Source organism: Protopterus annectens, chromosome 16.part0 (assembly GCF_019279795.1).
Source record: "Protopterus annectens isolate FY-2018-M chromosome 16.part0, PAN1.0, whole genome shotgun sequence".
In the NCBI taxonomy this organism is placed as follows: Eukaryota; Metazoa; Chordata; order Ceratodontiformes; family Protopteridae; genus Protopterus; species Protopterus annectens.
This window is the reverse complement of record NC_056750.1, coordinates 125,915,023-125,936,859: the sequence shown is the minus strand read 5'-3', so window position 1 is coordinate 125,936,859 and position 21,837 is coordinate 125,915,023. Positions and strand designations below refer to the sequence as shown.

At 43.1% G+C, this 21,837-nt stretch overlaps 1 protein-coding gene across 1 annotated transcript in view; it reads right to left on the bottom strand.

Annotated features, from left to right (window-relative positions):
• TEP1 (telomerase associated protein 1) overlaps positions 1-21,837 on the bottom strand; it is a 2,704,809-nt gene that overhangs the window by 774,657 nt on the left and 1,908,315 nt on the right. The window contains exon 37 of the mRNA XM_044058078.1: positions 1,463-1,616. Coding sequence (XP_043914013.1) covers positions 1,463-1,616 — 154 coding nt within the window. The remainder of the gene's footprint in view (positions 1-1,462; positions 1,617-21,837) is intronic.

Sequence of the window (21,837 nt, the reverse complement as noted above, 5' to 3'; positions counted from 1 at the left end):
CTCTGTTGTTGTGTTTCTCTTCATTTACATTCATTTTTTTCTCAGTATCCGCTGTAGAACTGGATGTAGAGTGCTAGCATCCACCACGTCTAGCAGTATCGTTGTCACTACGTACTGGGTCTCCTGCTGTCTCCAGGGTGGCCTCTCTGCAGGGTGATGAAGGTCGCCCTGTAGGAGGTAACCCGGAAGGCTCAATGGTAGCCTTTGATGTTGCTTCTCTGGTGGGGGGTGTAGGATCTTCAGGAATCAGCACTGGGGGTTCTATTAGGTCACCCAGCAGAAGATGTACAAGGTGGTGAAGACTATGGTGTGCTAGCAGCATGATAACCAGTTTGACACCCTGAAGCACGCTCTCATGTGAACTGTAGAACTGCATAGCCGCACGGCTCCAATCAGCAGGCCAACAGTGTCTAAACCTGGCCATAAGTATGGCACAGCTTGGTATGAGGTCCTCACCCCACCCTGTCCTCATGCATCCCGTCCTTGTGTGTTGCTCACCCTCTCCAGTTTGCTTTCTACACTCTGTCCATCTGTCTGCATATATTCCTCTGTAGCTCCCTTCAGTATCAACACCTCCCGTGCCACTGTCTATTTTAGCAAATTTGTCTGTCTGCCCCTGCTGCTCTCTAAACACTCCTTCCTACCCACATTGTTCCCCAGCTTCCCTCCTACCTTACCCTTCTTCTATAAATAGAAAAAAGGTTACCTGTCAAAAAAATAAATAAATACCCTCCTTCCGCACCCATCCCACTTTTCCCTTCCCATAGCTCTTTAGTGTACTCCTCTGCTTGCCGGTCCCTCTTCCTGACTGCCCTATCACTCTGTTTCCTTCATATGTATAATATAAACAAAGTAGGAACTTTGCTGTTTAATCATTGTATGAGCTCACAGATGCATAGATGTTATATGGGAGCAGAGCTCTAATGCGCCTGTGGCTGCACATTGCCACAAGAATGCTACTTGTTTGCTACTGGGTCCACATCACATGACCTGCCACAGTGCATTCCATATCCATGTTCAATGTCTGCCGACTTCATGAGTTAATAGCCTGTTTATGCAGCACTAGCCTTAGCAGGGTAGTGTTAAGTTGCCAGTTATGCATATATAATCCCTGTCGGGTTGTATCACTCACTTTGGTCACAATATCGTTTGCAGTAATACCATTTTCTTCTGAAATCGCAGAGAAAGACTACGTATTTACTTACTCACTCATGACAGTAAGTAAGTGAAATGGGCATCAGATCGTTTCCAGCCATGATCCAAGCTATTAGGCAGTATAGAATGCTTAAAGTGATACAAATGCAGATACATTAAAGTATTATATGCAGTATCATGCCAAGGAATACCATTGAGCATAAACAGAGAATCATTCACTTACTCTCTCATTCACAAGTGACTGTATAGTATATTTAACAAGCCGGGTATTCATGTCCAGCTGGTGATGTACAGATAAGTACTATACCTGATAACATGTCAAACACCTTCACATTTTCAGAATGGTACCCAACAGCAACAGAGCACCCTTGAGGACTAACAGCAACACATAGTGCAGGTGATGGGTTTTCAGTACTGTAAGTGCTCCTGAACTGCCCCAGAGAACCTGACCAGACCCGAACCTGCAAAACAAAAGGAACAGTTTGCTACATAAATAAAAAATAAATGGGAAACTGACAATGGGGAAAAAACACAACAGGATTTTACCCCATTAACTTCAGCTAAGACATGCAGACTACATATACGACAATTCTGTTTCAAAAAAGCCCACCCAGACTTTCCATTCCCAGCCTGACATTATGAAATGTAAGGATGTGAAGCAATGTAATAGGATTATGAGGTACCACAGACCTCACGTCAATGTTTTCTATTAATTGTAATCTCAGATACATTTACTTAACACAGCAGCACTGACTTGAATCCTCTTACATACAGACTCCTCACTGATGCAGTGCAACAGGATGTTGTCACACTCAACTGTCTCACACTAGATATGTCTTGCAGCCCTGAAGAAGGGAGTGATGATCACTCCACAGTGTATCCATCTTCCAGAAGATGAAGTGGCCAGCTCTTGGATGCAAGAGTTCCTCACAGATACATACAGAAAAGAAGCATTTAGCTCAGATGACCTTTTGTGGGAAAACGTAAAAGATGGTCTGGTAAACCATCATTTTGACAGATGGGTGGTTCTGGTCATTTTTAGGAGTATCCTAGTGTGTGATTAGTGGGGCTGATGCTTTTTGTGAATATGTTTTTGTTTTTGTATGACCAACATCTAAATAATCAAGACCCCTTCCTGTCATGCAAAGTATCTCTGACAAAAGCAATATCTTGCCCATACTGTTTGAGCAAAGTAAAGTACTCAATCCTAAAAAAAAAAAAAATCTAACACAAAATAAAAAAGACAGACTGAGGGCTTGGGACTAGATGTTCTGAGGAAATAAAGTACCCTTAACCACATGCGTCTCTACAGAACAATACTAAAAGACACTGTATAGACCTGCATATCAATAACATGCTAGGCATACTGAAGGGAATGACTTTACATACCTTCCAAGAATTCCTAAAAATATAAGTAGCTGCATTTTCTCCTCTATATCAGTTAAACACAACAGCCTGACTTGTCTAAGCAGCAAGCCCGAATGCCTGCAAAGTTTTGTCATGCGGTTGGCTTTCCCTAATACATTGAATATTTGTTTGCCCTAGCTGCTGATATAACACAAATGTTTCCAGTGAGGAAACGTGTTTATATAGTTGGGTGAATTTTGCCAGTCATGAGATTCTCAAGAAACAGATAAGGTGGCAGACTCCTTCAAAGCAAACATGCTGATTTAGCAAGTCAGGCAACGAGGACAGCTGATACGATATTCACCAAGCCTCAAAGATCACATTTCTGATTACCAGCCACAAAGGCATGATCCCTTGCATAAGTTTCAGGAAGAGCTAAATATTTTTCGGGTAAAGACCTTAACCACTATGCTAGCTCTCACATAAAAAAATCGGTGAAGTCAATCAGCATCTGTAACCTTAGAGGTCTTGCAGTGGATAGGTAATTACTAGGCTAGATGCCCTTGCAGGTCATTTTAAGTCTGTTCAATTTCCCTTTAGAGGTGAGAATTAAACAATGCACCTTGTGTTTGGCAGGTAAAGACTTTTAACCATTATGTCAAATACTCCCCTTCCGCATTTTCTTGCTTCATTTATTAATGACAAAATCTTGTAAGTAAAATACTTCTCCGGACACTCCCCATCATCAAGAACTCATCAGAATCCACATGAAAGTTGGTGATTCTTCATTATGAAGACTACCACTGAGCAATGAGGTAGATTCTGATGACAAATCCAAACACACAGTAACACAAAATATCCAAAACTAAACTCAGGAGGCAGTCACTGGAAACAAACTCCAACTTTTAATGGTACTTCTGGTACCTCAGCAAACAGCCTTCAAGGAATAATATAAGCCACCAGCCATTCTCATTTTATGTCAAATTGCACCAATTAAACAATCAACTCATTATCCAATAACCTACTACCTGAATAAACAAACATACCCTTAAAAAGGGGTAAAATATTTTTCCATATACAATTAAGTTACAAAACATTATATATATAATATTACAACTTATACTTTTAAATTCACATCCAGATTCATAACTTAGAATGAACCTGCTTTCCATTTTTGACAAACTAGCTAAAAAATCCCCACCCCTAGCAAGAAAAGGTGTAGCCAACACACTAAAGAAGAAACTAACATCAGAATCCCCATGTGCATTAATAAAGTGTTCAGCTAATGGGCTATCCAAATTCCTATTTCTAATATGTCCCAGATGTTCGAGAATCCCCACCCCTAGCAAGAAAAGGTGTAGCCAACACACTAAAGAAGAAACTAACATCAAAACCCCCATGTGCATTAATAAAGTGTTCAGCTACTGGGCTATCCCAATTCCTATTTCTAATATGTCCCAAATGTTCAAGAATTCTAACTTTTACCATACGTTTTGTCTGTTCAATAAACCACCTCACAGGAGTACATCTACATTCTACAATATAAACCACCCCACATGAAAAGCTTCCCATGGAACAAAATAATTTACAATTAATTTTTCTACCTGAAATTATCTTAATCCTAGAACATACTTTACATCTTCCACAAGGGAAGGAACCCATATTAGCCCCCTGGAAAGAAACCTTCTTAAAACCTAACAACTCCCTTAAATTTAAATACCTCTAATAAGAAAATGTAATGTGAAGGGAACAAAAAATGTAATGTGAAGGGAACAAAAAATGTAACGTGAAGGGAACACATGCTTTAGTTGCTCCTTTTCACATACCGCTGGCCACAAATCTTTCACTGACCTCCTCAAAATATCAGAAAATGGGGAAAATCTGGTAACAAAAAAGAATATTATACCATGACCCCCCATTAATATTCCAAAACGTGCACGCTGATTGGCCAGCGTGCACGTTGTAAATTGACTTATACTAATGGAAAAAAGTCCCGGTCGCCCAGACTTTTTCCATTAGTATAAGTCTCTTTTAAAACACTGTCTCGCTATGTTAAAAGAGTTTAACATAGCGACACAGGTTTAAAAAAAGCAACGGAGATCTCCGTTGCTTATTTTAAAGCTGTCTCGCTATGTTAAACTCCTTTAACATAGCGACACAGTGTGTAAAAAGCAACGGAGATCTTGCTTTCTCCGTTGCTTTTTTTTAAACCTGTCTCGCTATGTTAAATGGGTTTAACATAGCGAGACAGCTTTAAAATAAGCAACAAAGATCTCCATTGCTTATTTTAAAGCTGTCTCGCTATGTTAAACGCATTTAACAAAGCGAGACAGGTTAAAACGGAGAAAGCAAGATCTCCGTTGCTTTTTACTGTTTTGCTATGTTAAATAGGTTTAACGTAGCGAGACAGCTTTAAAATAAACAACGGACATCTCCGTTGCTTATTTTAAAGCTGTCTCGCTATGTTAAACCCATTTAACATAGCAAAACAGTAAAAAGCAATGGAGATCTTGCTTTCTCCGTTGCTTTTGGCCACAGCTCTGATGTACTGCGTAGGCATGCGCAGTACATCATAACTGCCGCGGATACCAGCCAGCTGCAGAAAGGCAGCAAAGAGGCATTATACAATGCCATTATTTAAGAAAAGTAATTATTTCTTTTCTTAAATAATGTCATAGTATAATAGCAATAACCCACTTCTGGGTGTGGGTAATGCGGGATTTACCCACGGTTGTCTTTGTCTGATCCCTCGGGCTTCGCCCTCGGGATCAAACCACACCAACCATGGGTAAATCCCACATTACCCACACCCAGGCGTGGGTTATTGCTATACTATACCCTGCCTATCAGTTTCCTGATCTGAATGATGCATTTTAAAACCATCATAGCTATTATGTCTCCTAATGCAGCAAGAAATCTGGACAAAGCCTGACAAAGTGGGGGGGATGAAAGGCACAAAAATAGGGACAGATTTTAAATATTGCTCTTATAAACTAAGAAAGTTGCTAGAGTAACAGTGTTTGTGTGAATCTGGTCAGTTGAGAGGTATGCCATTCAGTGTTATTGAAGATCTGCCAAATCAAACATTAACTTCAAATCCTCTTCCTAAGCTTCCTATAAGAGGATGAAAGAATTTGCCAGAGCATATTTTGATTCTCAATGGATGGATGGCCTACAGGGCACAAAAGATGCCATAGCAGAAGAGACAGACATGGAGATGGGTATGGAGGGTTGCGTCATCTTAGAGGACTGGCTATTGTACAGCTTCTGTAATGGCTCAGCATGATAAATTCTCAAGAGAAGGTAAAAGTGGGAGAATAGTCAAATGAAATATTCACAGTGGCACTAGATCTCTGACAGTTTTTCTCACAGCAGATCCTGCTTCTAGGACTTGCAAAAGATGCAAAGATTCAGATAATGATAAAAGATGAAGGAAGAAAGATCTTGCTTCTGAAATAAAAGAAGAATCTTAGTGTTATCACTACGAGTACAGTTACTGTTATGACAAAAAACAATACGAAAGGGGACATCCTTTTACATATCTTTCTCTCTCAACTTAAAACCATGTCATTAGGGCAGTGACTATCAATGGTTGCATAAGAGAATACATTTTACTAAACCTCCATCTTCTAGCGAGAAGATCATAAAAAGTCATTATCTGAGACTGCACTGAAGATATTCTCTAGAAATTATTGCGCTAATCAGTATCAGTAGTAAACAATCCATGGTTTCTAAATAAAAAAGAATGCAAGTGTACAAATATATGCACATAAGATGAAAGTTATCTGTCTTACAGTAACAATTTATGTTACTATTTATTTATGAAGGAAGATACACTGGTAGAAGTACAGGAAAAACATGGTTTAAGAAGGGAGAGGAACCCCAAAAGAGTGTGTGGTAATATAAAAGACAACGTCCTTAACCAGTTATGCACAGATATGACAAGGAGCAGAGGAAAGAAATTCAGACAACATGTGGGTTCTGAAGCTGTAAGCAGGATGGAGATGAACAAGACCTTAGATAAAGGAATCTAGATGGGGGGGACACTGGTCTTCTGAGTAAGAGATACAACAGAAAATGTTGGGAGACGATGGCACTGGATGAGAACCATCTATGGTGAATTAAAGAACTCCACCCAAATTTCAAGTTTTTCTTTCTAAACAGTGATTTTCATATCCTGTAATTCAACAGTAAAAGTGCCACATACAAAAAAAGCAAATTTAATAACTATTCCATTTATTTCATGCTTGAACTTGTTTATAATTGTCTTTTTGTGAAATCTTGCATTTTCTTTCCCATTTGTCTCATTACCTGTTGCACCACACAGAATAGGAACAGCACAGTAATTAAGTTAGGTCATTTATTCTAACTACAAAGCCATTAAAATAAAGGTTGTTAAATATGGATATTTAGAACCCAAAAGTCTTGGGAGAAATTAAAAAAAAAACTGAGAAGAGGGGTCCATATGGAGAGAGAATAAAATCAGCAGGCAAGGGAGAGTAGTACTGCTGGAATTTAATTCATCCTCAAGTCTTGCCCCCCGTGGTAGAAGAAAGTAGCAGTCCACAAAAATCAGAAAAAATGATGGGCCAAAAAAGAGCCACAAAGACAATGCAGTGGACTACTGAAGATAAGAAAGAAATTATTTACTGTTACTATTATACAAAAAGCCCAGAATTTCCAGACGGAAGATATACAAAAAGACTGAGAGAGAAATTAGAGGAAAGAAAAATACTTCCACAAGAAAAACTGTCAGAAGTATCAAATAAAACGTTGTGTTCATTAATTCAACAGATTTATGAAAAACACTGCGTAGACCAAGAAACCTTGGAAGCATGAAAATATAGAGTAAAATCTAGAGGCTTTTGAAAGGTATACAAAAATAAATATATACATGGGAAAGAAACAGGGATCAAATATGTTGCAATATTTATGCAAAGGATGAAGCCAAATTAACACAAAAAAGGCAGCCCTAAACATATTCAAAGAGAAATACAGACAAAGGCATCCAGTTATGGAAAATTTCAGAAGAAAAATAATATCACAAAGAGGGAACGTAGAACAGAAGATTAGTAAAGTAGAAGTTAAAAAAAAATAGAAGTTGAAGTTATGGAATACTTGCAAAGTGAAGGATTTAGTGTAGAAAGTCTAACAAAGGTTACATCACAGCATGATGGCACAACGAGTCTCCAAAGTAAGGAGAAAACAGGATGATCAGGAGACATCTGAAGAAGAAATATGGACATGGGAAAGAAAAGAGATTTAAATTGGTGTAGTATTTATGCAAAGGAGAAAGCAAAACAAAAAGAGCAGCACCTAAGATATTGGAAGAGAAATATAGGCAAAGGCATCCGGATTTGGCAAATTTTACAATACAAAAAAAGAGGAAAAGTAGAAAAGAGGATTAGTAATGGAGAAGTTAAAGAAATAAAAACTGAGGTTATGGGTTACCTGTGAAGTGAAATATTTAGTGTAGAGAATATAACTGAGAAAACATCACAACAGGGTAGAGCAATGGCTCTCCAAACTAAGGTGAAACCACTGGAGCGGGAAACATCTGATCAGTTGCCAGATGAACATACTTTGGAGCCTTCGATAGGAAACCAGTACAAACATTCAGTTGGAGCTGCACAGCAAGGGGAGGAACAGGAAACTGTGGCAACTCGGATGCAGCCAATGTTGTGGGGTGATAGGCAAGTGAGTTCCCATATGAAAGAGCAATGGATGATGCAGGATGAAACCAAAGAGATTGTGTTACAGGAAGATACTGTGGAACTATCTATAGAATGCGCACAGGAAATAGAGAACAAAGATATGCCCTTAGTTTAGAAGAAAATGATTTATGAAAAGAGTTGCTTAATTTAATACAGATGGACAGCCATATTAAGTTCAATGAAAGAAATAGACTACAGAAAGTCAATAAAACCCAAAACTTAGAAGTTTGATAAAACAAATGAACACAAGTAATTAGGACTGTCCGTGCAGATTCATGCGATATTAACAGACGTAAATACGATACATTACTGTGCCGCTAAGTTAATAACAGATAGTCTTATCATAAAAAACACAGGGTAGTAAGGGAAAGGAAGGGGAGAAACTGAATGCCATCATGGAAGTATTGAATCGAGAAAACTATAAAGCAATTAATTAAGTGCCACTGTCAGAAGAGGGAAGAGATCAACAATAATACTCAAAGACAGATGTGACAAAAGCAATGCACAGTACCAGAACAGATCAGGATCTATTGTGCAGTATCGCAAATAATAAACTAAAAATATCAGCACCAAGAAAACATCACTTTGGGATAGAAATGTGATATAAAAAGAACTTGAGCAAGAGGGAGTGTATAAATATTTGGGAAATGATGAAGGATCAAGAATAAAACAATAACAAATGTAAATGACACTTAAAAAGGAACATTTCAAAAGTCTTAAATTAATATTAAAACAGCACTGACATCTAGGAACAAAGTCCAGGCTATAAACTAATTTGCTCTTCCTGTCCTAACTTACAGTTTTGGAGGGAGTGACTGGCCCCAAAAGGTGATGGATAGTTTGAACAGGAAAACAAGAAGGATGTTTCATGCTCATCAAATGATTTATAAAAATCAGTGCATGCCAAGATTATATACTCCCCGTTCTGAAGGAGATATGGATCTCCTTGAAATTGATTACATGTACAGATCTGCAATAGTGGGACTGTATACATATTTGCTGACCTCACAAGACCCAAATGTAGCAAAAGTTTTGAAACATGAGGAGAATAAGTCTAAGATGACTTCCCTTCATAGTTTAGCAGAAGCATATTGGCATCAAGTGGGAATGGAAATCAAACCAGAAGTAGATAAAAATCAGGCAGCAAATGAATGTGCCAAAAAAACCCCAGAAAGAATACAAGGTGAAGGATCAGATGAGAAGGCAAGAAATGTGAAAAATGCATAAATATAGATGCAAATATAGAAAAGTCTGGGAATAACCTCATGTTGATCAGAACTGAATGCAGGAATGATTAAGGAGAGGCGAATTTAAACCAAAAGATGAAAGGTTAATATTGGTGACCCAAGATAGTGGACTACGTATACGCTGGTTTATAAAGTCCATTGAACATGTTAGAGAAACAGACCAATGTAGGTTTTGTAAAACAGAATTAGAAACAGTTGCACATCTTGTGTCTGGTTGTGATATACTAATGGCAGAAGGACTCTGTACTGAAAGGCATAATAATGTGGCAAGACTGTTCCACTGGGGATTGAGCAAACATTAATATTGAAGTAGCTGAGAAGCACTGGAAACATGAGCCAAAAACCAGCACAGAAACTTATGAAGTTTATATCACATGGGATCATCCATTACCAACAGTTCAAAAAAAGATACAAGAAAAACAGATAATGTAGTCCAAGATAAGAAGACAAAAGTATCATTTATTATTGAAATCGCCCAGTGACTACAGTGTCTTACGTACACAGAGACGCAAAGTCATAAAATACCAGGATTTACAGGCAGAAATGAGGGCAATGTGGAAAAAAGGTATCCAGACAGTTCCAGTAGTAGCAGGAGCAACGGGTCTTATAAAAAAAGAATTTTCCATCCACTTAGATAAGTTATCAATACATGTAACTCTATACAAATTGCAGAAGGAGTTATTACTAGGCACATTGTGGATGCTGTGAAGAACATTTCTGGCTAACATCAAAGACTGAAATAATAATAATTTCATGAACTTTAATCATACTTTGACTTAGGAATGGGGTCTATTCCCCTCACAGTATTAGAAACTCAAAAGACTTGGAGAAATTAAAAAGCTAGGAGGGGCATGGTAATTAAGTTTAGTCATTTTTTCCAACTACAAAGCCATTAAAAATAATGGCTGTTAAATGTGTGGATATTTAGAAACCCAAAGGTCTTGGGCAAAAAAAAAAAAAAAGCTAGGAGAAGAGAGATGATAACATCAGCAAGCAAAAGATAGCAGTATTGTTGGAATTCAATTCATCCTCAAGTGTTGGTAACTACCTTCACAAGGTGGACCCTGTTTTTAAAAAAAAAAATCTCATCAAGATGACACTGATATAGAGACTGTATTTTATATAACATATATCTTGGATAGAAGCAGGCTAAAAAATAAAAAAAGACAGCTGGGTGTACAAGTCCCAGGATAGAAAAGTGTCCAATCCTGACAGATGCACTGGAGCTAGATGCACTGGAGCCAGGACTGGAAAAACTGACTGTGTAGGATCTCCAAGACACAGAAACATTCCTACAATGGGGTTATGCCAGGTTCAGGGGAAGATGCCTCCCTTCTGTTACAGAATCTAGTACTAGTCCACAAAAATCAGAAAAACTGGCAGGCCATAAAGATAACAGAGTGGACTACTGAGGATAAGAAAGAAATTGTCTATTGTTACTATTATACAAGAAGCCTAGAATTTCTAGACAGATTATATACAAAAAGATTAATAGTGAAATTAGAAGTAAGAAAAATACTTGCATAAGAAAAACTGTCAAAAGCTTCAAATGCAAACTTGTTCATTAATGCAACAGATTCATGAAAAATATTAAACACACCAATAACTCTTGGGTCATTTGGAAAAAGAAGTGATTGGGGAAGTGCAAAAATATAAAGAACAATATCTAGAATTTTTTGAAAAGTATAAAAATGAAATATGGACATGGGCAAGAAACAGAGATCAGATATGGTACAATATTTATGCAAAGGAGAAACCCAAATAAATTAATACAAAAAAGCAGTTCCAAAGAATATGAAGAGAAATACAAGCAAAGGCACCCAGAAATGGAAAACTTCACAATACAAAAAATAAGACCACAAAGGGGGAATAGAGACCAGAAGATTAGTAAGGCAGAAGCTAAAAATAGAAGCTGAAGTTACAGAATACCTGCAAAGTGAAGGATTTAGTGTAAAAGTCTAAAAAGAAGTTATGTACTTACCATAATGTTCCATCTGTGTTGTCCATTTTCATTGTTCCTCAACAAATGGGATCGGATCTGACCCTCGGATCGACCCGGCCACTTTTTACAGCTAGTGGACACTGAAAACTGTTGAGATCCTTCCTTACCCATAACGCCCTAGCCCCACAGTATACCTTTTGCTGACCTCTACTTATTAGAAACTAATGAGAAAACATTATATGACAAACTAATACCTGGAGCTCAAAGGGAGGAACACTGGTTTCTTTATCATCTTCTCATTCTTCCAGAAGTAACAACCACAATGGCAGGGGGCTGGAGGGAGGGGAGTTAAGGAAGAATGAAAATGGATAACACAGATGGAACATTATGGTAAGTACATAAGTTCTTTTATCTGACGTTGTCAATTTTCATTCCTTCAACAAACTCCCCAGCTACCTAAATCCCAGGGGGAGTCTAAGGAAGGATATTCCTTACCACCATTGAGCCGAAGGCCCCTCTTCCCGTAGAGACCAGATCCAATTTGTAATATGCAATAAAGGTACGAGGATTAGCCCAAGTTGCAGCTGAATAAATATGATCCAAGGAAGATCTGGATAAGAATACTGATGAGGTTGCCATAGAACTAGTGGAATGAGCTTTTGGTGGTTTTGGCAAAGACACACCCAATTTAATATAAACAAAGTTAATACAATTAGTTAACCATTTGGCTAAGGTCACTTTAGTAACTGGCTTGCACAATTTGGATTCCAAAAAGGAGACAAATAACTGATCTGATTTTCTGAAAGTTTCCAAAGTTTCCATCTTATGCAAATAAAAATATAACTGTCTGTGAACATCCAACAGGTGCAACATATACTCTCCTTTGTTTGAAAATTTGGAAGAAAAACTGGAAGGTTGATAGTTTGATTAATAATGGATTCTGACACCACCCTAGGAAGAAAGGATGGGTTTGTTCACAAGGATACCCTACCCTTAAGAAAAATCAGATAAGGAGGCTTAGAAGATAGGGCCTGAATTTCTGACACTCTTGGCAGATATAATAACCACTAAAAAGACAGTTTTCCCCAAGTTAAATCTTTTACTTCTCACTTGGCTGATGGTTCAAATGGAGATTGTGTCAAAGCTTGTAAAACTAAATCTAAATCCCATGGTGGCGTTGGATCTTTAAAAGGGGGCCTCAGAAGAAAGGTTCCCCTTATAAAGCCCTTACAAAGTTTTGAAGAAGTTAAGGTGGAATTGTTTACTCTTATATGAAAATTAGAAATGGCAACAAGTTGTACTTTAATAGTTGAGGAACTCTAGCTCCTCCATTAAAAATTGTAGCCAAAACTCAATAACTGTAGGTACTAGTGTTGAAAAAGGGTCAGTGTCATTCTGTTCTGCCCAAAAAAACAAATCTTTTCCATTTACTTCTGTAAATCTTCCTAGTGGAAGCCTTATGGGAAGACAAAATAATATGACAGACAGGGAAAGAGAGCCTGGGCTGTCTAGCTATCAATGGAAGTTGAGAAAGCATGCGGTCAACATTAGGCTTAAAATATCCGAGTAAACCACGAGGTTTGGGTGAGGCAGGACATCTGGAATTGGATCCAGAATCCATGGAAGGGCGAACCAGATGAGGCCAAAGAAAAGGGGAACCAAATCTGAAGAGGTCAATAAGGTGCAATGAGGATGACTGTGCCCTTCAATCGAGAGGTTTTCTGGAGAAACTTGAGGATTAGAAGGGTTGGTGGTTAAGCATTGAGGAGACGGGGGGCCAATTGTGGAGGATAGTGCCTCTGAGTGACTCCTCTGCTGGGGGGGGGAAATCAGGGAAAAGAACCTGCAGCAGTTGTTGAGGGGAAATTGAAAGAGGTCACAGCAACTCACATGTTGACAGACCACTTGTGAGGCAATAAAATGGACCCACTTAACCTGCCCACTATCATGTTGGATTTCCCTGAAATGTGCATTGCTATCAGAAAACAATTGGATGAGATTGCCAAATGCCACCTTTTCATAGATTGTCAATCCAAGGGGTAAGATTTGGTTCCTCCTTGTTTGTTGATGTTCCAGACCACTGAAATATTGTCTGTCTGAATCGCAATAGTCCCCGTAGGAAGACAGTCTTGAAAGGCCTGCAAACATTAGGAGAACTGCTTTCATTTCTATGACACTGATATGTGTGTGCTAGCATCTTTGGAGGACCATGTGCCTTGGACTGTCTTTGCCAAAAAATGTCCCACCCACGCAATTTGGGATGTGTACACAGTCGCTATGATCTTGGGATGAGGAAGGATGAAGGGGCAGACTTGTAAAATCTGATCTCAGCGAATCAACCATAAGAAATAATTTTTGCATGGCTGAGTTATTCTGATGCGAGTGGACAAAGGCTGGTGCAAAATCGACCACTGAGTCACTAGGGTCAACTAAAGAATTCTCATATGGTATATTGCTAACAGAACCAGAACTATCATGGCAGACATTGACTCTAAAGCTTAGAGAAATCAACTGAGCTGATACAGAGGAATTTTGGACTATCTTTTTGACTTTAAATTGAATAGTTTGTACCCTTGGTAAGAGAAGGGCAGCTGCCACTGATACTGTATTGAACAAAGCTCCTATGAACTCTAATACTTGAGAAGGTTCCAGTTGGGATTTTTTTGTGATTGATAGTAAATTTCCAGGTGATAGCACAGCTGGAGTACAAAATCTCGTGCTTTTATCAGCAGATGCCTGGTCGGAGAGGTTATGAGCTAGTCATCCAAGTAAGGAAACACCTGGAATCCCTGCAGACTCAAGTGAACTGCTACTACTGCCATGCATTTGGTGAACACCCTGGGGGCGGTGTTGAGGCCAAAGGGCAGTGCTCTGAACTGGTAATGAATGGCTCCCAGCAGGAAGTGCAGGTACCTTCTGGACTGTTTATTTTTATGTTATAGCACACTTCCTGAAGATCTACTAAGCACATCCAGTCTTCCTGCTGCAGGAAAGACCAAATGGGCTGAACCATGACCATCTGGAGCTTTGTGTATAGAACTAATTTGTTCAGATTGCTGAGATACAAAACTGGTCTCCAGTCCCCTGTTTTCTTTGGCACTAAAATTCATCTTGTGTAGGTTCCAGATTCTTTCTGGTCTGTGGGGACTGGGGGGACCTTTTGTCTGACCTTTTTTTCCACCAGCTTTATTATTTCTTATGCTGCTGCTTTCCTTTGACTGGGTGGAACATAGGGAATTTTGTTTGTTGTTAAAGGGGGGGGATGGTATTATATAACCTCTGGAAATAATCCTGTGCACCCATGCACCTTCTGTAATCTCTAGCCAAGCTCTCTAGTGCAGAGATCGATGGCCCCCGACTGCCTCCACCGGTGACAATTGGGTCTCCACTCAGGAGTGTTGGAAGCATCTGTCACAGAAAGCACCCCTAGATCATGGATTCTGCAGGCCTCTTCTGCCACATGGATGATGTCTTCCATTACAGTTCCTCCCTCTACTCCTGGGGAACTATCTCCACATCGATCAAGGAAAGGACCCTGGAACTTTTTGAACCACATTTTTTGACCAACTCGCTGATTCCCAGAGAAGGTTCTTTGAGGAGTCAAAAAATGTACGCCCACTGCAGACAAGGTTTTACTATCCTGCTCACACCTGGGATAGTGCGTCTTTAAACGTGGGGCCAAGCAAAGAACTTCTGTTAAAGGGAGCACTAATGAAAGATGACTTGAAGGGCCCCATGAAATCACACAGGCCCATCCAGGTATGCCATCTCAATGGAAATACATTAACCTGCCACCCTTGAGATACCTTGAGTTGCATGTGAAATAAGCCTCATGGATGAATTTGAAATGGACTGTAGGGTAGGCAACTGTGAGGCAATACAGGTCTCTGCCTCAATGGTCATGGAGAGGGATTTGGAGAGTTCCTAATCAAATCCCTCTGAAGTCTGGTGAAGTGTGCCAAATAATTCAGCAACCTAAGTGCAAGTGTCACTGAAGCATATACACACTTCACAAATCTGTCCAGTGCCCTAGATTCTCTGTTAGGGGAATGAACAGACAAATTCTGTTAGGATTCTTTTTTTGTGGCCACCACTATGACCATAACATCTTCTCCTTTACTCCAAAATTCCTTACCTTTAGGTGGTGCCAGGATCCTGTCTGGTCTCTTAGGGAACTTCTCAACAGAGTCAGGTTCCTTCCTCATCCACCTAGAGATTAAATCTATGATTTCAATGGCAGGAAGAGTCACCCAAGAGGTAGATGGGCCAGCCTCAAAAGCTTCCAGGAATACCAATTCCTCTCGGGAAGGGTTATAGGCAGACCAGCCACCCCTTTGCTTAAGGATCTGTAGAAAGTCTCCAAAGGATACATTATCATGTGGTGATCTTGGGGACCCTTCCCTCTCATTAAAATAATCATCTTTCATGACTGATTCTTGAGGAGAGTAAGTGCCATGTTTTTGCACTTTCTCTTCTTAGGGACTTCTTCAGTGGGATGTTCTGAAGAAGTATCAGAAGTATAAGAATACCCTGCTAGGTAGCCTGGAGACTTTGGGCTAGCTGTCCATCTGGAGTAGCACTGCATGTGGAATAGAATGCTGAGGCTCAAGGCACAAAGATGGAAGGATTTGGGAAGAAGGATCCGAGGGGTAGAGAATCATCCTTCCTCTAGGAGCAGAGAAATCTCTCTCCACTACCTCAGTAGCAGAGTGTCCCAGAGAGAAAGAAGCCTACAGAACTGAAAATAGACATGCTTCCAGACTGTCGACTCCTTCTGACCTAAAGATACTCCACCCAAGGGACAGTTCAGAGCCAAGCTGTCCAATGCCAAGGCTCTGAGGGGCAGAGACACCTCCAAAACTTCGGAGTCAACTCCAACATCTCGGATCCAGCAATGAATCTACAGCACTGAGAGTCATCCAGCTCCGACATACTTGGAGCCAGTCCACTCAGAGATGATACTAGAGTAGAAGATACAGCGATCTTCGGATCGGACATGGATGGCTCCAGGATTCTCAGATCGAAGTGCTCTGAAACCAAAGGTCAGACTGGAGAAGGAGCTAAACAGGTGCAGTAATACTTTTAAAGGTCTCCAGACCCAATGGGGTAGGATCTGGTAGAACTCCCATCTGAATTTGTGCTGACAAAAATTTCCTCATCATTCTATCTATATCTGCTTTAGTCAGACTTCTGGAAGAACAAGAACAGAAGGCAACTGAAGAGGTCCTGGGATGGTGACGTCTCTAAGAAAGGTGATGGAAGGTGGGAGGGTACTGGATCCAGGAATGAAGCATATCGGGACAAATTAGAAGTTATGTACTCACCATAACGTTCCATCTGAGTAGGTGTATTCATTTGTCTGCAACCTGTGGGTTATGGATCCGATATCGGATCCGAACCGGCATGGTTTTCCAGCTATGGATCCAAGCTCTCAGCTCCTCCCCTCACCCATAATGCCCTGCTCTACCCTCATGACCTCAGATCGAGTTTGCCAAAGCAACAACACCCTGAAAAGGGTAACATAGAATATGCAGGAAACTGAAAGGCCAGGGGATAGGAGGGGGATGGTTGCAGACAATGAATACACCTACTCAGATGGAACGTTATGGTGAGTACATAACTTCTAAATCTGAAGTAGGATATTCATTTGTCTGCAACCTGTGGGACAGAGTCCCCAGCTACCTGAATCTTGGGCGCCATCATGGAAGGATATTCCGAGCACCGGAGCCAAAGGATGCTCTACCCTAGATGCAAGATCCAACTTATAGTGGGAAATAAAAGTATGAGATGAAGCCCACGTGGCTGCTGCACAAATATCATCTAGAGGAATCCTAGCCTTGAAGGCTGCCGAGGTAGATACTGACCGGGTTGAATGGGCATGAACACCCTCCGGTGCGGGCCTTCCTGAAGCTTGATAAGCCAATAAGATGCACTGTGAAATCCAGCGGGACAGAGAAACTTTAGAGATTGGCTTGCCCAAATTGAATTTTGCAAAGGAAATAAACAACTGGTCGGATTGCCTATGACCAGCCGTCCTGTTCAGATAAAATCTAAGTTGCCTGTGAACATCTAATGAATGTAGCTTATATTCACCTTTGTTTTCATATTTACGGAAGAAAACAGGAAGGTTAATGGACTGATTGATGTTTGCTTCAGAAGCGACTTTAGGAAGAAAGGACGGGTTGGTCCTGAGGTAGACACGGTCCGGATGAAATACCAAGTAAGGAGGTTTAGCTGATAATGCTTGAAGCTCAGAAACTCTCTTGGCCGATGTAATGGCTACCAAAATGGCTGTCTTGTAGGACAAGAATTTGAGATCCACCGTAGCCGCTGGCTCGAAAGGAGGCGGTCAAGGCCTGTAGGACCAGAGAGAGGTCCCAAGGAGGAACTGCTTGCTTTATAGGGGCCTGAGAAGAAAAGTACCTTTAAGAAAAATTTTACACAATTTGGCTGACATAAGAGGATTAGAGTCATGGCCAATGTGATAGTGAGAAATTGCCGCCAGTTGTACTTTGACTGTGGAACTGCTGGCACCATCGTTAAAGAGAGTGGTTAGAAAGTCAAGCACTAAAGGAAGAGGAACCGTGAAGGGATTCAGGCCTTGCCGCTCCCCACAAAGAAAAACGCTTTCCACTTGCTTCGCAAACCTTTCTAGTGGATGGTTTATGAGCTGCCACCAAAATTGCCTTAACCGGTGATGAAATACCGGAGTCCTAATCAAGAGTGGAACTGGAGCAGCCAAGCGGTCAGCTTCAGGTTGTCCAGATTCGGAGGAGGAATGCAGGATGGATGGGATATCAGATCCGGGATGGGATCTAGAATCCAAGGAGGATTCACCGAGTGAGACCTTAGGAAGGGGAACCAGATCTGTCGAGGCCAGAACGGAGCAATGAGAATCATTCTGCAACCCACCCGAGAGGCTTTCTGAAGAACTTGGAGCATCAGAGGCAAGGGTGGATAAGCATACAGAAGACCGGGTGGCCAAGCATGCACCAGAGCGTCTCTTGGGGTACCTCCGGAGGAGGTATTAGAGCGAAAAACTGTCGCACTTGGTGTTTGAGGGAGAGGCAAAAGATCGCATGAAGGGTTCCCCACCGTGCGAATATGCGTTCCGCTACTTGACAATTGAGAGACCACTCGTAAGGGGTCAGAATGGTGCGACTGAGCTTGTCCGCTAGGATGTTGGACCGACCGGAATGTGCGTTGCTATTAGAAAGCGGTTGGTGGAGATTGCCCATTCCCAAACTCTCATGGCTTCTCGACAAAGAGGGTAAGACCTTGTTCCCCTTGCTTGTTGATGTACCAGACAACAGACATGTTGTCCGATTGAATCGCAATTGTTCCCAAGGGAAGAAAGTCCTGAAGTGCTAGCAACGCTAAGAGCACTGCTCTCATCTCTAGAACATTGATATGCAGTAAGGTCTCTGAATCGTCCCACGTGCCTTGGACGGTCCGGCCCGCAAAGTGCCCCCCCACCCGAGGCGGAGGCGCCCGTGGTCACCGTGGCGAGAGGGGGAGAAGCACAAAATGGGCGGCCTTTGTGGAGATCCGGGGAGTGGAGCCACCACAAGAGGGACCGCTTGCAAGCCTTGCTGATCGCTATGGGATGATGCATGGGGAGAGCAAGGTATGACCACTGTACTAAGAGCGTCCACTGTAGAATGCGGATATTGAGCCTGGCAAGAGGAAGAAGTGCTATAGCCGATGCCATGGACCCTAGAGCCGTCACGTCCAACTCCGCGGCAACAGAACTTGAATGGAGAATGGCCCGCACCTGGAGCTGCAGATTTTGAACTCTGTCCGCAGTGAGGAAGGCTCGTAAACTCCTTGTGTCTAGCCTGGCCCCTATAAAATCTAAGAGCTGTGTGGGCGCCAGGTTGGATTTCTTTGTATTTATTGTGATGCCCAGAAAGGAGCAAGATGGAGAAAGGAGTCTCGCCAATAGAAGTAGATGCCTTGTTGGGGCGGTAAGGAGCCAGTCGTCCAGGTAGGGAAAGACCTGCACCCCTGAAGCCTCAGGTGGGCCGCTACCACTGCTAATACTTTGGTGAACACCCTGGGGGCTGTGGTGAGACCAAAGGGAAGGACCCGAACTGGTAGTGACTGGCTCCCAGCCGAAGCGGAGAAACCTCCTGGAGCCTGTCCATCAGGATGTGGTAGTACGCGTCCTTGAGGTCTATCGAGCACATCCAGTGATTTTCTCCCAGAAGGGGAGAATAGATTGCAGAGTGACCATTGAATTTTTCTTTGGGGACTGCCAGATTCAAGAGAGAGGTCTAGGATTGGTCTTAGTTCCCCGTCTTCTTTGGCACTAAAAGAAGCTGGAGTAGAACCCTGATCCGATCTGGTCGGGGGGAACGGGCTGGATGGCACTTTTCTTTAGCAGATGGCCAATTTCTGCCAAAGCGGCCTCCCGTGACCGGGTGGGGCGCCTGGGAGGACTTCAACTTTGGAAGGTAAAGGAAAGGAATGCGATATCCTCTGGATATGATTTGGAGAACCCAGCGGTCCGATGTTATGGACTCCCATGCCGCTAGGTGCCCAACGCCCCGACTGCCTCCAGAGTGGAGCAGTCGGGCAACCCTCAGGGTTGCTGCGGGCCGTTCAGAGAAAGGTTCCCTGGACCCGAAGTTTCTGGGAGCCCCTCTGCCTCTAGGGCGGCGTCCTCCCTGTCCTCCTCTGCCACGGAAGGACTGGTTGTCCGGAGCAGGCTGGGACTGCTGCGACTTCGGAACCACATCTTCTTCTGACCCTTTTGGTTCCTAGAGTAGGGCCTCTGGGGTGCAGAGAGCGGATTCCGACGGCAGACAGCGTCTTCCGTCCTTTCGCTCTGGGTCAACGTCGCAACGGTCTTGCCAAACAGAGCAGAACCATCAAAGGGGGCGTTCGCAAACAACGCTTTGAAGGGCTCAGAAAATCGCAGTGCGGAGCCAGGCCTGACGTCCAGTGACCAGTCCTGTCCCGCAGCTCTAACGGCGCCTTCCGTTGCGTGGGAGAGTAGCCGCATAGAAGTATTAGTAACTGACCTAAGAGTGGCCATACGGGTGGAGTGCAGAACCCTGTCCTCCTCCGAAATGGACTCGGGGGGGATGCAGCGTATTCTTTTATAAGATCCCGCTGCATCCTAATGACATGTGCCAAATAGTTCAGCGCCCTTACCGAGAAGGTCGCCGAACTAAACATCCGCTTCCCCAAGCGGTCCATCATCCGAGACGCCTTGCTCGGGGGGTGGACTGAGGACTCTCCTGAGCCAGTTCCTCTTGGTGGCCGCCGCCGTCAACATGGCATCTACCGGAGGCCCCTTACTCCAATGGGCCCGGTCGGATGGCGGACTAAGGATCCTATCTGGTCTCTTGGGAATTGGCTCCACGGTGTCCGGTTCCTTCCACGCCCTGGTGGTAATAAGGTCCACCAGGGGGTCGGCAGGGGGGGACACCCAAGAGGTAGACGGGCCCGCTTCAAATGCCTCCAAGAACACGGACTCGTCCGAGGAAGACTTGGGGGCAGACCACCCCTTATACGGAGCATTTCCATGATGTCTCCAAATGAGACATCCTCGGGGTGACCGTGGGGAGCCTTCCCTTCCTTCAAGTCCGTGTCTTCTGTGAGAGACTCGGGGAGTCAATGTGCCTCCTTTTGCACGTATGCTGAGGACATCCTCTGGGGGCTGTCAGAGGAGTCCTCACAAGCAGCAATTTGTTCCATAGGAGCAACTTGGGGCACAGAAGCGGGCTGTCCCAGGGCCGGATGGTGGAAGCCTGGCCCAGTGCAGAGGGAGCGGACGGAGCCGAACAAGTGCCGGGGTCCGGAGACCCTCAACAGAGCCCTCTCCACTACATCAAAGCCGAAGGGGAGCCGACCTCGACCAAAGGATCCGACAATCGGCTCCCCTCGGATCCGAAGAGTGGACCGAGCCGGCGCCAAGCTCGGATCCGAAGGACAGTGCGCTCCGACACAGACGGCGCCGAAGGAGCACTGACCCCCCCCGGACCCGAGGCTCGGATCCAGGCTCCGAGAGGTCGGATCCGGCACACTCGGGGGCAGGGTCGGATCCGGTACCAAGTACTATCGGCGCCGACCCACCCCGCCCGGCTGCTCGGCTCCAGCTGCTCCGAACCCGGATAGCGGGTCGGAGAAGGAGCAATAGGCTTAACAAAGGGTGTTGAGCTCCCCCCCAGAGGGGGGGGAGGCAAGAGCACTCCCATCTGCATCTGGGCCTGGATGAATCTTCTCATCATCCGGTCCAGATCAGCATCAGAAAGGCTATATGTAGATCTCGACGAGGCTACCGAGGTAGGCCTGGAGTGCCTCCTCGATAGCCTCGACGGAGATCGGGTCTCCTCCTCCTCAGGACCCGGTGAAAAGCACACAGGGGACCGGAGCCGAGAAGGAGGAGACCGAGCCGACAATGGAGCCGGGGGAGAAGCCCGCT